This window comes from Canis aureus, chromosome 30, assembly GCF_053574225.1.
Source record: "Canis aureus isolate CA01 chromosome 30, VMU_Caureus_v.1.0, whole genome shotgun sequence".
Classification (NCBI taxonomy): Eukaryota; Metazoa; Chordata; class Mammalia; order Carnivora; family Canidae; genus Canis; species Canis aureus.
In genome coordinates this window covers 38,591,798-38,606,948 of record NC_135640.1, presented here as the reverse complement: position 1 = coordinate 38,606,948, position 15,151 = coordinate 38,591,798, and the positions used below count along the sequence as shown (strand labels likewise).

The window sequence follows — 15,151 nt, the reverse complement described above, 5'->3', positions numbered from 1 at the left end:
CCGGTGCATGGAGCCTGCTTCTCCCTCTGCCGATGTCTCTGCCTCTCTCTCTCTCTCTCTCTCTCTGTGTGTGTGTGTGTATGACTATCATAAATAAATAAAAAATTTTTTAAAAAAAACTTAAAATACTAACTCTAAAGCAGCACTAAAAATAAATAAATAAATAAATAAATAAATAAATAAATAAATAAATCAACACTAAAATCTCAACACATTTTAAAAGTCACATTCCATGTTAGCAGGACCATATTGGGCGTGTTGTTAATTACTGTCTCTAATTACTAAGCATCATAGAAATCTGTACCAACTGGCATAGCACTCAGCCAAATAATAGTCCTGCCTCTGGGGTAAACATGAAGAGATGGGCAGGAGATGCACTGACAATATCTACACACAAAATAAATATGTAGAAAATGCAGTAATTTTATTCTTCATAACTACGTTCATATTAACTTTATGAGGCAAATGTAATCAAAGACTAACATGAAGATATGATTTTATTTACAGACATCTCTGGTTTCACTTCTTAGAATTGCTTGATTCCTAAATATCATGATTCCTTAAACTATTACCTGAATAGTAAGGAATTAAGAAAGGCAATACATACGGCTTAGTGTTTTCTCTTTTATTTCTTAAAGAACATGTTATCCATTTCCAGTTTTTTCACAGCATTTGTAACATGTAAGGTACATCCCCCACAAAGTATAATCCACATCTAACCCATCGGACAACACGAGAGCAAGACTGATAAGGAGCAGATAAAAGTGAATGTCTTCATATAAATATCCAATGATGAAATATTTCACAATATGCGTATCGGCTTTGATTTTAATCTTACTCCTAACCCATAAGTTCTGATTTTCCAGGCAATCCTAGATTTCTGTTTGATCCTAATGTGTATGCTCTTTTTTCATGGATAATATACAATAATGCCCCATATATTAAACATACATAAATATCATCTTTATATGATTTAAAATAAAAAAATATTTTAAAAGTCATGGTAGGATATAGGCTTATCTGCATTTATTGGATTAGCAAGGAGTGTTGAGTGATAAGTAAATTAAGATGATGAATTTGCAGCTTTTACTTAGTTACTTGGTGGAATTCACTAAAATCTTGAAACATTTTTGAAAGCCAAATTCTACTTTGGAAGGTGAGGAAATAGATCCTTTTCTCACTATGAAGTGTCCATTCAGATTACTCCGGCTTCACTGTTTCCTCGTACCACTGGCAGAGCTGGAGCCCACGCTTGGGGCAGAGAGGAAGGACTATATTTGTTGATGCAGGTCATCAGCCTCGTGCAAAATGGAACTGAAGGGACATCTTCACTAGACCAAAGTCACGTTCCTGACAGTCCTAGGACTGGTCATGATGAAGGAAACCTGTGGGCGACCTACCGGGCCTGGCCGCTGATGGTCATGTCCCTGGTGACAAAGAGAAGATGGATTTAATCAATGGAGATGAATGTAAAAGGCACACCTGAGCAGAAAGCTCCACTCATCAGATAAGATGAAATGTGAGGGCCCAGAGAGGAACCAAAATGTCAACACACGTCCTTCCTTTATTTCATTATTTTCAATGACCACACACTCTAGAAGTTTCTGAGTTCAGGGCCTAATGAGCAATGCAGTTCAAAGAACCCAATATTTGTTTGTATGAAGGCAAATTAATAGCAAAGATGCATTGTTCCAATTTGTTTTCTTTTTTTTTTTTAACTCTTCCTATGGAAATTCTAACTTCTGTATGAAAATATAAAATATTTCTAACCTTCTTTAAAACCATACTTTCCTTCTAAAGGCAAGGGACAAATTTGAACAACCCCCTGTACAGGTCACCCCACTGTCCCCCCAGGCAGCCGTGCTGCTGTCTCCTCTCAGAAATGTAGTCTTTGCCATTCTCATTGGGAAATGTGATCCTAAGCAAATCACATACTCCTCCAGAGGGGCCAATGCCTGCTGAAGAGTATTGCCATATTGCAAAACATGCAATATGTTTTCCTGCCAGTCCTGAGAGTGTCGGCTCAGATTCCAGAGCACTGCAGCTGCATTGCACACCCTAAATAATGTAACTGGGCACCATGCATTATTTAAGTTGCAATAGAATGTCAATAAGTCTTGAGGATAGAATCACTCTGGTACATGGTCTTAACTTAGTGACTCCCAGTCCTACAGGGAGAACAGGAAGCTGGTGGAGCCACCTCAGCAACATGCTTTAAGAACTGGGCTTCCACTGTGAATATGCTTGACATTTTTGCAGTTGTTGTTTGCCTTTTGTTTGCCTGGCTGGGCTGCACAAAAGCATTGCCGTTTTCTAAATTTACCAAGAGTGTATTTCTGTTTATCTCAGGAGGGTGGTGATTAGCGGGGAAGACTTGATCCACATTTCAAGTCGTTCATGCGCTTACCCTTCAAAACTGACAGACTCAGGAGAGAAAGAAACAGAGTTTCCCAAAATAAACAGAAAAATGGACTGGCAGTGAGTTGAGGCCTGGAAAGAGGAGACGAGAAGGAAGGCTCTTTGTGTTAACTATTCATCAAGATGCAAAACATTTGCAAAGCCCATGAGTTTATATAAAAACAAAGGGTGCAAGAAGTTACTGTGGCTGAGTTCAAAAAGGGTGTTGCCTGGGTTCTCCTCTAGGATTTTGATGGACTCTTGTCTCACATTTAGATCTTTCATCCATTTTGAGTTTATCTTTGTGTCTGGTGCAAGAGAGTGGTCTAGTTTCATTCTTCTGCATGTGGATGTCCAGTGTTCCCAGCACCATCTATTGAAGAGACTGTCTTTCTTCCAGTGGATAGTCTTTCCTCCTTTATCGAATATTAGTTGACCATAAAGTTCAGGGTCCACCTCTGGGTTCTCTTTTCTGTTCCATTGATCTATGTGTCTGTTTTTGTGCCAGTACCACACTGTCTTGATGACCACAGCTTTGTAGTACAACCTGAAATCTGGCATTGTGATGCCCCCAGCTATGGTTTTCTTTTTAAAATTCCCCTGGCTATTCGGGGTCTTTTCTGATTCCACACAAATCTTAAAATAATTTGTTCTAACTCTCTGAAGAAAGTCCATGGTATTTTGATAGGGATTGCATTAAACGTGTATATTGCCCTGGGTAACATTGACATTTTCACGATATTAATTCTGCCAATCCATGAGCATGGAATATTTTTCCATCTCTTTGTGTCTTCCTCAATTTCATTCAGAAGTGTTCTATAGTTTTTAGCGTATAGATCCTTTACCTCTTTGGTTAGGTTTATTCCTAGGTATCTTATGCTTTTGGGTGCAATTATAAATGGGATTGACTCCTTAATTTCTCTTTCTTCAGTATCATTGTTAGTGTACAGAAATGCCACTGATTTCTGGGAATTGATTTTATATCCTGCCACGCTACCAAATTGCTGTATGAGTTCTAGCAATCTTGGGGTGGAGGCCTTTGGGTTTTCTATGTAGAGTATCATGTCATCTGCGAAGAGGGAGAGTTTGACTTCTTTGGCAATTTGAATGCCTTTAATGTCTTTTTGTTGTCTGATTGCTGAGGCTATGACTTCCAGTACTATGTTGAATAGCAGTGGTGAGAGTGGACATCCCTGTCTTGTTTCTGATCTTAGGGGAAAGGCTCCCAGTGCTGCCCCATTGAGAATGATATTTGCTGTGGGCTTTTTGTAGATGGCTTTTAAGATGTTGAGGAATGTTCCCTCTATCCCTACACTCTGAAGAGTTTTTATCAGGAATGGATGCTGTATTTTGTCAAATGCTTTCTCTGCATCTAATGAGAGGATCATATGGTTCTTGGTTTTTCTCTTGCTGATATGATGAATCACATTGATTGTTTTATAAGTGTTGAACAAGCCTTGTGTCCCGGGGATAAATCCTACTTGGTCATGGTGAATAATTTTCTTAATGTACTGTTGGATCCCATTGGCTAGTAACTTCTTGCAAGATACATCCACGAAGGCAAAAGAAACAAAAGCAAAAATGAACTATTGGGACTTCATCAAGATAAGAAGCTTTTGCACAGCAAAGGATACAGTCAACAAAACTAAAAGACAACCTACAGAATGGGAAGAAGATATTTGCAAATGACATATCAGTTAAAGGACTAGTTTCCAAGATCTATAAAGAACTTATTAAACTCAACACCAAAGAAACAAACAATCCAATCATGAAATGGGCATATACATGAAGAGAAATCTCACAGAGGAAGACATAGACATGGCCAACATGCACATGAGAAAATGCTCTGCATCACTTGCCATCAGGGAAATACAAATCAAAACCACAATGAAATACCACCTCACACCAGTGAGAATGGGGAAAATTAACAAGGCAGGAAACCACAAATGTTGGAGAGGATGTGGAGAAAAGGGAACCCTCTTACACTGTTGGTGGGAATGTGAACTGGTGCAGCCACTCTGGAAAACTGTGTGGAGGTTCCTCAAAGAGTTAAAAATAGACCTGCCCTACGACCCAGCAATTGCACTGCTAGGGATTTACCCCAAAGATACAGATGGAATGAAACGCTGGGACACCCGCACCCCGATGTTTCTAGCAGCAATGTCCACAATAGCCATACTGTGGAAGGAGCCTCGGTGTCCATTGAAAGATGAATGGATAAAGAAGATGTGGTCTATGTATACAATGGAATATTACTCAGCCATTAGAAACGACAAATACCCACCATTTGCTTCAACGTGGATGGAACGGGAGGGTATTATGCTGAGTGAAATAAGTCAATTGGAGAAGGACAAATATTATATATTCTCATTCATTTGGGGAATATAAATAATAGTGAAAGGGAATATAAGGGAAGGGAGAGGAAATGTGTGGGAAATGTCAGAAAGGGAGACAGAACATAAAGACTCCTAACTCAGGGAAACGAACTAGGGGTGATGGAAGGGGAGGAGGGCGGGGGATGGGGGTGAATGGGTGACGGGCACTGAGGGGGGCACATGACAGGATGAGCACTGGGTGTTATTCTGTATGTTGGCAAATTGAACACCAATAAAAAATAAATGTATTATTAAAAATAAATAAATAAATAAATAAATAAATAAATAAATAAATAAATAAATGGTGTTTACCCTTCCCATTAGCTATAATTGTTAGTCAAAATTTCTAATTTTATTGATTAGTTTTGTCTGCACATGTTTTGTGGGCAGTTATGCTTGAGTTTACTGTACTTCACCAACAGAAACTCCTTTCTAGAAAATAAAGTCGGAATGATGTATCCCAACTCTAAGTCCAGCCTGGATAGGGATCATCAGTGGAGAGAAGCATCACATTTTGGTATACGTCAGTTTTGAACATAACTTTCTTGTTTTCCTTTCTGATACTTCCTACAATTTAATACATGCTCTGGGGGCTCTACAACCTAAAATCTTGTTTTTCTTTCACATAGAGTGAATGCAGTATGCTTTAGGACCCACCTAAACTACAGGAGGTTTAAAAAGTGTTCCCCCATGATTGTGAAGAACTTCGATTGTCAAGAACCTCAGCATTGAGACCCTTCCATGTGACACTCATCATAGTATCACACAGCACTCCAAATTCCTCTCCATGCTTTTTTGGCAAGTTGAAGTCATTCCCATCGCACGATTGTAAGGAAAACCCCAGGACTCCGTGATGACTTGCCCTTAGGAACAGCGCTATACACGTCCATTACATTTTTATCTTGAGTCATTAAAATATCATCCTTGAAGCAGATCACCTGAAGAACATGGTTAAAACACCCATTCTTTGACCCTATCTCCTGGAAATTCTGATCAAGAAAGGCTGGAAGAGACTCAGGACTTGGCATTTTAACAAACACCCAAAGAGCTTCTGGTATACTGCTCCACTGAGATGTACCAAGGGAGCAGCAAGGTACCAAGATGCAGGAACTTATAGGTTCTGGATGAACCTCCATCCTCAGCAAGCATTTCTTAGGATCCAGGATACTGGGCACATCCTTCCTTTCTGCCAGTTGATGGTAGGAACAAGGACTGCCCCCATCTCTCAGCCTCTAGTGAAAAGTCCCATGTTCAGGGGAGATCCTAATAGGGGAGTGGGCTTAGAGGTGGGGATGAGCAAGGGGGAGAGCTCCAGGCAGATAGCAGGTACCTTTTCCTGTGTTTACAGCCCAGAGTTACCAACACACCAGACTCATGTCAGCCTGTCCCTGAGCAGAGCCCTCCCCCCTCCAAAGCTTTCTCAGGGCTGTCAGTTCTGAAAGCATCTGGACATAACAAGAGATCTGAAAAAGAGGATTCTCAAGACATCTCAGGCTGATCTTCCCCAAGGCCAATGGGTCTCTGGCGTTCTGGACCTCAATCAGAAGGATATTGATGGAGCAAGAGTTATGGAAGCTGATACAGCAACAAATGGGGTTTGTAGCACATCCTAAGTATTAAAATTCCAGCTTCCTGTCTTAGTAACTGTTGGGTGTAGGATGTAATTAAAATCATGGCTGGTGCTGCATGTTGAGGATGCAATGCATGGAGGCTCACCACAACCTGGAGATCAGACATGGGACTCTGGGTGGGGCTGAAAGTTGTGATCTTGAAGGTGAAGATGTGAATGACCCTGACACAATGCCTGCTCCTCAGAGCACTTCACTGGTCCCTAAGCCAGATACACACTCAAGGCTCAGGGCTGGACCCTCCTCTATTTGCAGGGGATACGCATGATTCCAATAAGGGCACAGCACCCTCCACCCCTGAAAAGAGTCCAGTACAACCCCTACCCAGTGTACTTAACATGAGTATTATGAACGCTCTGGGACACTAGCAAATCATAACCATGGGTGGTTTGCAGATACAACTTGCAGATAGGCAAGTTGGTTGGTGGCAATGTCCTACTGTCCCTTCCAGCAGCCACCCATTTCCATCTTGCTATAAGGTAGCTAATTGCTCTTAGACCCAGCCACCTAGACAACTATCTCATGTTGTCTTAAAACTCAGATGCACTCAGGCTGCTCCCCAAGTCCACTGAGCCAGGTGGTCCACAGGTAGGACCAAAAAATCTGGTCATCCTAAAGGCCACATTGACAATTCCTATATGCAGCCCTTAGCCTTTCAGGCTTCCCCTTCTTTGGTTGGTGTTTGAACAGGATACTCTTGAAAACCAAAGTGCCCAAGACTGCAAAGTATTAAAGTGGCAATCTGACATGGAATTATTCACTTTTATTCAATGACTCAAAACACAATATTTTTACAAAGCATACTAATTTATACCAGTGTAATAATATAGCTTGTCATGACCAGATTGTGATTATCCACATGGGGACCATCTCTACTGTACATACATTCCTTGTATCTCCTTGCTTGTGACACCAGAATGCGAGACATGGAAGACATTCTGCACTTCAACAAATAACTTTTAATGAGCACCTGGGAATGCTGTGCTGGACTGCATGTGGTCCATGGCCACCCATTAGTTAAGATCTGAAAATGCTGAGCGAAAATAAGACCAGCGGGTTGAGCAGACGAGAAAGCCAGCATGAAGAGAGAACAAGAGCATGTACTCAACAGTAGCTGTGCTGTCGGCAAAGCCAAGATCACCCCACTGTGAGATCTATTAATACAAAATGGGAGCCTTGGCTGCTGATGTGTACGCCATGCCTCCATGGATAAGATGTGCATCTGCCCCCACCAGCTCCATGGTGATGGGGAATGGGAAAAGCCTTTGCTGCAGGCTGACTCCCAGCTGGAAATCTCTCAGCTGGAGCTAAGGATTTTTCAGGACCCGAGGCTAACCCGAGGCTAGTACAGATTTTCTGCACAATTGTGTAGTCTGGAGTTAACAGTCCTAAACTCCCAACAAGCCAGCTTTTTGGGCAGGAGTCCCAGAGGAGCCCCTGGGAATGGAAACACCCCATAACAGCATGGGTGGCTCTGTCATGGGCCAGAGTCATACTGAGGCCTGTGGGGAGGAGGCCCAGATGAAAGAAAGATGAAGAGGGTCTGAGAAGCTCCCAGCTGCCTCTCCCGGGCTGTTAACTGTCAAAGCTCACTACAGAATGGAGAAAGGCTAGGAGACAAGAAAGCACAGGTTCAAGTATTCCTGCCCCAAGTCCTAACAAGCTCTGAGGAAGGTCCTCCTCCACCTGTACATCAAGAACATGGCCCCATGGACCAGGCAGGGCTGCAGGGCTGGCATTGAGAAGTTCTAAAAGGGACTTTTGTGCCACAGGTCACCTTGACCTGCTTCTATAAGAAGTGGCTTGGCCACTTGGCAGCTCTCAAGTGGCCAGTTGCCCACATGCAGGCCTGTATCCTCCGAGGCCAGACCACTCCCTCTGCCATCTGTCTTGCTCCCTCCGTTCACTACATGCTCATGGAAAGCGTAGACCACATCTTGAGTCCGGATTGTCTGGCAACCTGCAGACAGGGCCTAAGCCCATACCTGAGAGGCACTCTTTGGTTAATGATCGGAGATGGAACTCTTCAAAACTGTGCTTGCACTAAAGCTCTCACACTCTAAGTAGAAGAATACAGCTGATTAAATAGCTCTCTGCCAGTTTCTAGCCCAGGCAAAAGCAGCTCCTCTTCCTTACATTCTGTTTGGTTTCATAGGGACCCTAATGCTCTGGGCTGAGATGCACCTTCCCCTAGAAGCCTGACAGACACTTCAAGAAACACAGGTGACCATCCCCCAGGGCCCAGCACCTTCAGGCCACTGTTCTTTTTCCACCAATAGATTATTTAGTTGGTTACATATTTAAGTAGCAAAGACTTCTTAAGTTTCTCTCCCTGCATATTTTCAAAACATTCAAGCCTAAGAAGCATCTACTCCTAGCTCCAAAACATCATTCTCCATTCCTGTATCCAAATGCATCTAGAGTTCCCCTTTGTCTTCATTTCTACTTCAGTGGGGGGATCATTTGACATAATATTTTCTGACTCCCTCCCTGCCTACCTCATGCCCCCGATTCCAGACATAAGCATTTTGGCTTGTCTGGTGGAAAGACAGGTGACAGTAAAAGGTAACTATAGAAAAGTCGCAGAAATAAGGGCTGGAGGAAATGTGTTCTTGGGTGACCATGCTTTGTTCTGGGTGAAAAGAACTCTTCCATCAGCCCACAGCTCCCACTCAGGTCCAGTTGTGGAGGTTTGACAGGAAACATCCTTCACAGCCTGGTGATTACTCCCTTTTGCCAGTCACACCTTACTCAAGAGATGGCCCCTTGAAAGAGAACCTGTTATACCTCCCTAGCTATCTCTCCCTGGGCCAGATTGAATGCATCAGAAGATTTATGTGCCAAAGAGAGCAGCCGTGATGGAAAGAAATTTACCTCTCCATTTTCCTGACACCCAGCCTAAGGACATAGCCTGAATTTGTACCAGGAACCCAACAATTTGTCACTTATGCCAATGTTCTCTTGTGCCATAGACCCCTCATATGTCTTACTATCTGGCTACCACTTGTTTTCCACTAATGGCATCAGTTAGATCCCCCGATACATGGCTGAGCATTAATCAAAGCTCGCCTCCCCAACAAAGGCCTGGGAGGCACACATCACTGACAAGATATATGGATTAAGCTCAATCCCAACCATGGGGAGTAATATTATGGCCTGGAGCTGCCCAGCAACCCAAGTCAATATCTGCCCCCAAGAAAGAATGATGGGTCTGTGAAGACACTCCCCACAGCAGCACCTCAGACTAATAGGGACTCATAGGCAGAACACAGCCAAGACCACAGATCTCACGTCCTGTCAGGAACCCAATCTGCAAGTGAGCCTTTTCCAAGAGCTAAAGAGGAGGATATCCATAAACATCGGGACAGCATCACAGAGTCATATCAAAGTGCTTCTCATTAGAAGGTACCATTGTGGAGGTCAGAAAATACATATTTTGCCTAATACAATGGTGGATATAAAGAATCACATTTTCTGTGTATGCACTGCAGTTCACTCATCTGTGGCAACCAACACTGCTTTGTGTCACAAAAGTAACATACCGTGTCCTCATAGGTCCCGGGTGATTGTGTTCTTCATGTTCTTTGGAAGGATGGAACCCACCAGAGTTTGCCTAACAACCAAAAATATCTACAACTAGTGTTCCTTAGCTGGAACTCCAGACTTCACATCTAACTGCCCACTCAGCATCTCTATGTGGGCGTGTAAGAGATACCCCAAGATCTACAAGCTCTCACCTACACTTCTGTGCAAGAGGCACTACATGTCCTCCATGCTAGCAGGTTGACCAGTGAGCAAAGGCCTCATTCTTCCAACCTGAACATAAAGCAAGTACTATTTTATAATCACCTACCAACAGGCAAGGATTTTTAAATGGCTAAAAATAAAAATCTCCAAATAGGGAAAATAGTCTCAATCACCTGATGTGGTTGCCTGTTTCTGTGTTGTTCCAGAGCACTGGATTCGGAGGACTCTGGCGAGAGAGAAGCAAGCTCTGCAAGAGAAGAATGATTTTAGAGTGTGAGTGACAAAACCCAAATAACATCCAAGCAATTCTGATTTATAAAGAAACACATTGGCTCTTAGGTAGTAGCCCTAGCATAAAGTAATCCTTAACCACAGACAGACTTGTTTTTAGCGTTCCCTTGAGGTCATATACTTTTCAAATCTTAACTTTCTAATGAAATAAAAATATGCCAAACTCACAGTCAAGTCCTTCCTTGACTCATTAGCCTCATCCAGAGACAAGGTGAATCCGTAGCTTTAATAAATAAAGGGAAAATAAATACAGAACACAAGAGGATAAAAAAGACAAAGAGGTTTGGTTTGGGCCATGATTCTGGTCAAGCTACTTGATTAATTGCTTGAAACACTAATAAATAAACATTTGCCCATAGGATATTTTGTAAGCTGTGGTCAGAATGTGAAAGGACATGGTCATGCTTTGTGGAAGCTGAAGTGAGCCATTTGGAATGGACATGGGAGGTGCCCATGGTGAAGGGGGAGAGATGACCATGGAGGGCAGCCCCAATCTTAGTAAGAACAATTTGAGGGAGAGCCTCTCAGCAAGAACTAACTAACCAAACACCTTTCCATGGAATTTGTTTTGCCAGGCAACTTGTAATGGCCGGGTCTCCCTCTCCTACCCATGTGTACTCCCTTCCTCTCTCATCTGCCTTCCAGAAGGATCTTAGATCAAATCCTACCCCTGCCGCTTGCTGGTGGCCAAGCCATCCAAGATGCCCCCACGAGGACTGTGTCCTCGAAAGGGAAGATGTTCAGGTGCTACAAAGACTTTTCAAAGTTGGGTTTCCTTTTTTGATTCTCCCACACCCTCTAGAGCTCAGTAGGAACAGATTTCTCCTTGAGTTTCAGTTTTATTTGACATTTGGGGCAAGTGACCCTCAATGTATTAAAATGCCTCCTCACATGCTTTACTAAAGATAGAAGGCTTTTACAAAAGAGAAAGCATGAAAAAAAAAGAAACCAGAAAATTTATTTTAAAAGCCTTTAAATTTTCATCCCACTTTACTTTAAACTTTGGACAAATGGGTGGGTTTTTTTTACTGTTTCTCTGCTCCTAGAATACTTCTAGTCCTGAAATTTTTCCTTCTTCTGAAAGTTACTCAAAAAATAATGACCCACAAGGGCTGAGTCCCCTGCATGGTGCAGCCAGCCCCTCTTGCACATGCCCAGGTCTTCTGACTGCCCCACATGCCCACTCACTTGCTGTCCTCGGTTCATCTGGGCTATAGGCACTGTTTTCACTCCCACTTTTTAAGTTTATCTCAGAAGTTTCTTTGTTTGTCTTCATACTTGCAGAGTTCCTGGAATTAGACCATTTTAAAAAGCCAAATGTTAATCAGCAGTGGACGTTCAGTTCACACTGCTCCACCCAGAGCATTCGTGCCTGCTGAACTTACCACAGCATCAGGAAAGACACTCAGAGCCACCAGCAGACTGTGCGATTGATCTGTCTCTCATGCTCCCATTGAGGTGGGGAGAGATGGAACTTCATCATGATAGCCCCATGGACTCCATTCCCCAGTCGATAATCAATCCTCAGAAGCCAGTGACCAAATTAAACAGGGTTGGCAAACTAAGACCTACATGGCAAATACACCACCTATTTTTATAAATAAAGTTTTATTGGAACACAGCCACACCCGTCTGCTTCCATATTATGTATAGCTATCAACAGAACTGAGTCATTGTGATAGAGAGTGCGTGGCTTGCAAAAGCAAAATATTTACTATCTGGCCCTTTATAGAAAATGTGTGCCAATCTCTGAAATACAATAAAAATGTGTGCAACACCCCAGGGGAAGAAAACTTGACAATGGATATCCAAAGATTTAATAATATTCATGCGTGACCACTAAGAACTTATTATAGGGAAATAACCAAAGGTATGTGCAAAGATTTACTTGAAAGAATGTTCATTCATGCTATTGATAACAGCAAATACTGCAAATGGCCTAGTGCCTCACCACTGAGGACTAGTGAAATACATGACAATACATCTTCAAAATGAAATTCCATGCCACCTGTAAGAATTATTACAGGTGAGAGCTCTCATGCACTGCTGGTGAAAGTATAAACTAACACACCCACTTCAGAAAACTGTATGGCAATGCTGTCTGCCCTACCTACTCTGACTCTACTACCCAGATCTCACTGGTAGATATAAACCCAACCTACTACAAACAGGAAGGAGTACTTATGAACTTGTCGCCAAAGATCCATATCAAATTGCTTAGTGCCAGAGAATTCATAATGACCCCCAAAACTATCCAAAATGCCCATGTAAGGGAAAAATAAGTTGCATATATACCCAGAGTGTGGTATTATATGATAAACCATCTACATCTTCATTGAACAATATGGACCAATCTCACAGTGTGACACTTAAGAAAACCAAAATGAATGAGTATATATGATATGATTCCATTTATATAAAGTTTGTATTAATCTAAAATCTAATCTCTGGGGATGTGGGGAGAGACAGAGGTCAGAAGACATAACCTTTGGGATGCCTGGGTGATCAGTCACTTAAGCATCCGACTCCTGATTTGGGCTCAGGGTTGTGAGATCCTGAGTTTGGCTCTGTGTTGGGCATGGAGCCTGCTTAAGAGTCTCTCTCTCCCTCTTTCTCTGCCCCTCCCTGGCCCCTCTCTCTCAATCTCCCTCTAAAAAAATTTTTTAAATAACAATAATAAAAAAAACTTTAAAAAGACATGACCCTAAGGAAGGGGCAGACAGGATTTGAGAGGCATGAGGAGATTGGGGTGCTAGGAATGTTCTAGTTCTGCATGTCCCCACTCAAGGTCCATATGCTTTGTGAAAAGCAATCAAGCTATACACCTATGATTTGTGTACTTCTCTGGATTTACATTATACTTCAATAAGGTATTTTTATTACGCTAATGAAACAAATATTTTGTTTCATTAAAAGAAATTTATTTATTATAGAAATTTGTTAACAGAAATAATCTTCAGAATAGTGCCAAATGAGAAAGCAAGCTGTGAAATAACATTTACTATGATCCAAATTTCACAAAATCCATGTGTGTGTATCTATGTGACACAAAATGCATATGTGTGTATCTATGTAAATGCATATGTGTGTGAGCAGACACATACTTTGATAATAATACCTGCTTCTAAACAATAGAATTAGGGGGAGATTTCAAAATCATTTCTATTTTTCTTAAAGATTTATCCATTTATTTTTAGGGGAGGTGGGTTAGAGGGAGAGAGAGTAACAAGCAAACTCCTCACAGAGCACAGAGCCCAATCTGAGGCTTACTCAAGACCCTAAGATCACAACTTGAGCAGAAATCAAGAGTTGGGCACAATTGACTGTACCACCCAGAGGTCCCTCAAAATCATTTCCTAAAAGCATATTTTTAATTTTTTTCTATAATAAACATGCATTGATTCTATAGGAAGACATATGCATGTCATTTTACTGCAGAAGGAACCTGCGAGCAGCTGGAGTTTGCACAGCCAGCACAGTGCAGGGAAAGCAGGTAGGGTACAGGGGTCCCAGTGAGTCACCCTGTCTTTCCTTCCCAGGCCTAATGTATGTTCGGCACCCAGCGGATACTAGCTATTGTCATCACTACTGTCATTTTATTGCTGCTCTTGTCATTATTCCTCTTATTCTCTACTTGACTCCAAATAGCTGTTGACCACTGTACTATGTTTTGAAATCATCTAAGATCCTAGAAAATAGAAATAAAAGATGTTGTGAAGTCAATAATGGTGAATAGAAGAATCCAAGCTGCCCTCCTTCTGATGACAGCAATCAAGAGAAATGCCAGAACAATTACTGGAGTCCATTTGCCTTCCTCTCCTCTTGCCCTAAGTCAGGCCCCAAAGGAGGTGTAGTTTCAGACTGCTGCTTCATGGTGTCCTCAGAGAGACCACAGCCACCTCTCCTAACACCACATTATCACCATTGAGCGATTGGGGTCAAAGGGAAAATAGCCAGTGTCTGTTACACAATGATGACACACATCTTCATTCACCACGTGTAGCCAAAGGGTATTTTAAAATCACAGCATTTCAAAAACTATAATTGTCTAATAAAATACTGAAAATTAGATATGGTTTTGTTATAACACCTCCAGCAAAGTCACTGCTATCTAAAAATCCCTCCTTTTAGTGCATTTATACTTGTGTAAATATTGCAGACATTTCAGCTGGTTATTGTATTATTGTAGGTCCTTGACATAGTAGCTACCTTAAAATTGCTTGCAGCTACTTCTGGACAGCTGTGGGAATGGCAAGGATTTTTCTGTCCCCTCCCCCATTAGTGGTACAAGCAGTAAACGCTACCTAATTTGTCTGCCTGGTCAGCTTTCGTGTGCCGGCAGCCATCCAGCTGGCTTCCTCACTGCTCTCCACTGCCCCAGAAATTCCAGCAGGACCTCCGCCTGGTTCTTTATTATTCTTAAAATGGTCCTCAAGTCCCCTAGATGGACTCAAAACAGGAGGGACAACAGTCACGGTGCATACTGTCCTCTTGTGGAAAGAGTTGCAAATGCCAGACACCAAGCAGAAAATCTATTTTCCTAAGTGAGCCAGGGCAAGTCAAATGTAGGCAGGAGCTCCATCCCCTATTTTATTTTACAATTAATTTTACCATATGAGTTTGCATTTGGCATACGTGTTTTCGGAGCTGTCCATTTTCAGTACTTAATTTTGATTAACACAATTCTGAAACCCCACAGTTGTGTGTGTTAAT

General features: G+C 42.0%; 1 protein-coding gene across 8 annotated transcripts in view; it reads right to left on the bottom strand.

The window, feature by feature from the left end:
- Window positions 1–610: 610 nt before the first annotated feature.
- The window catches only part of IGSF5 (immunoglobulin superfamily member 5), a 43,726-nt gene continuing 29,185 nt past the window's right edge, over window positions 611–15,151 (bottom strand). For all 8 annotated transcript variants that reach the window (XM_077879262.1, XM_077879260.1, XM_077879257.1 and 5 more), the window contains 3 exons: window positions 11,627–11,727; window positions 10,321–10,394; window positions 611–1,427 (listed from right to left, as the gene is read on the bottom strand). In XM_077879262.1, coding sequence (XP_077735388.1) covers window positions 1,332–1,427; window positions 10,321–10,394; window positions 11,627–11,727 — 271 coding nt within the window. In that variant the 3' untranslated portion in view covers window positions 611–1,331. The remainder of the gene's footprint in view (window positions 1,428–10,320; window positions 10,395–11,626; window positions 11,728–15,151) is intronic.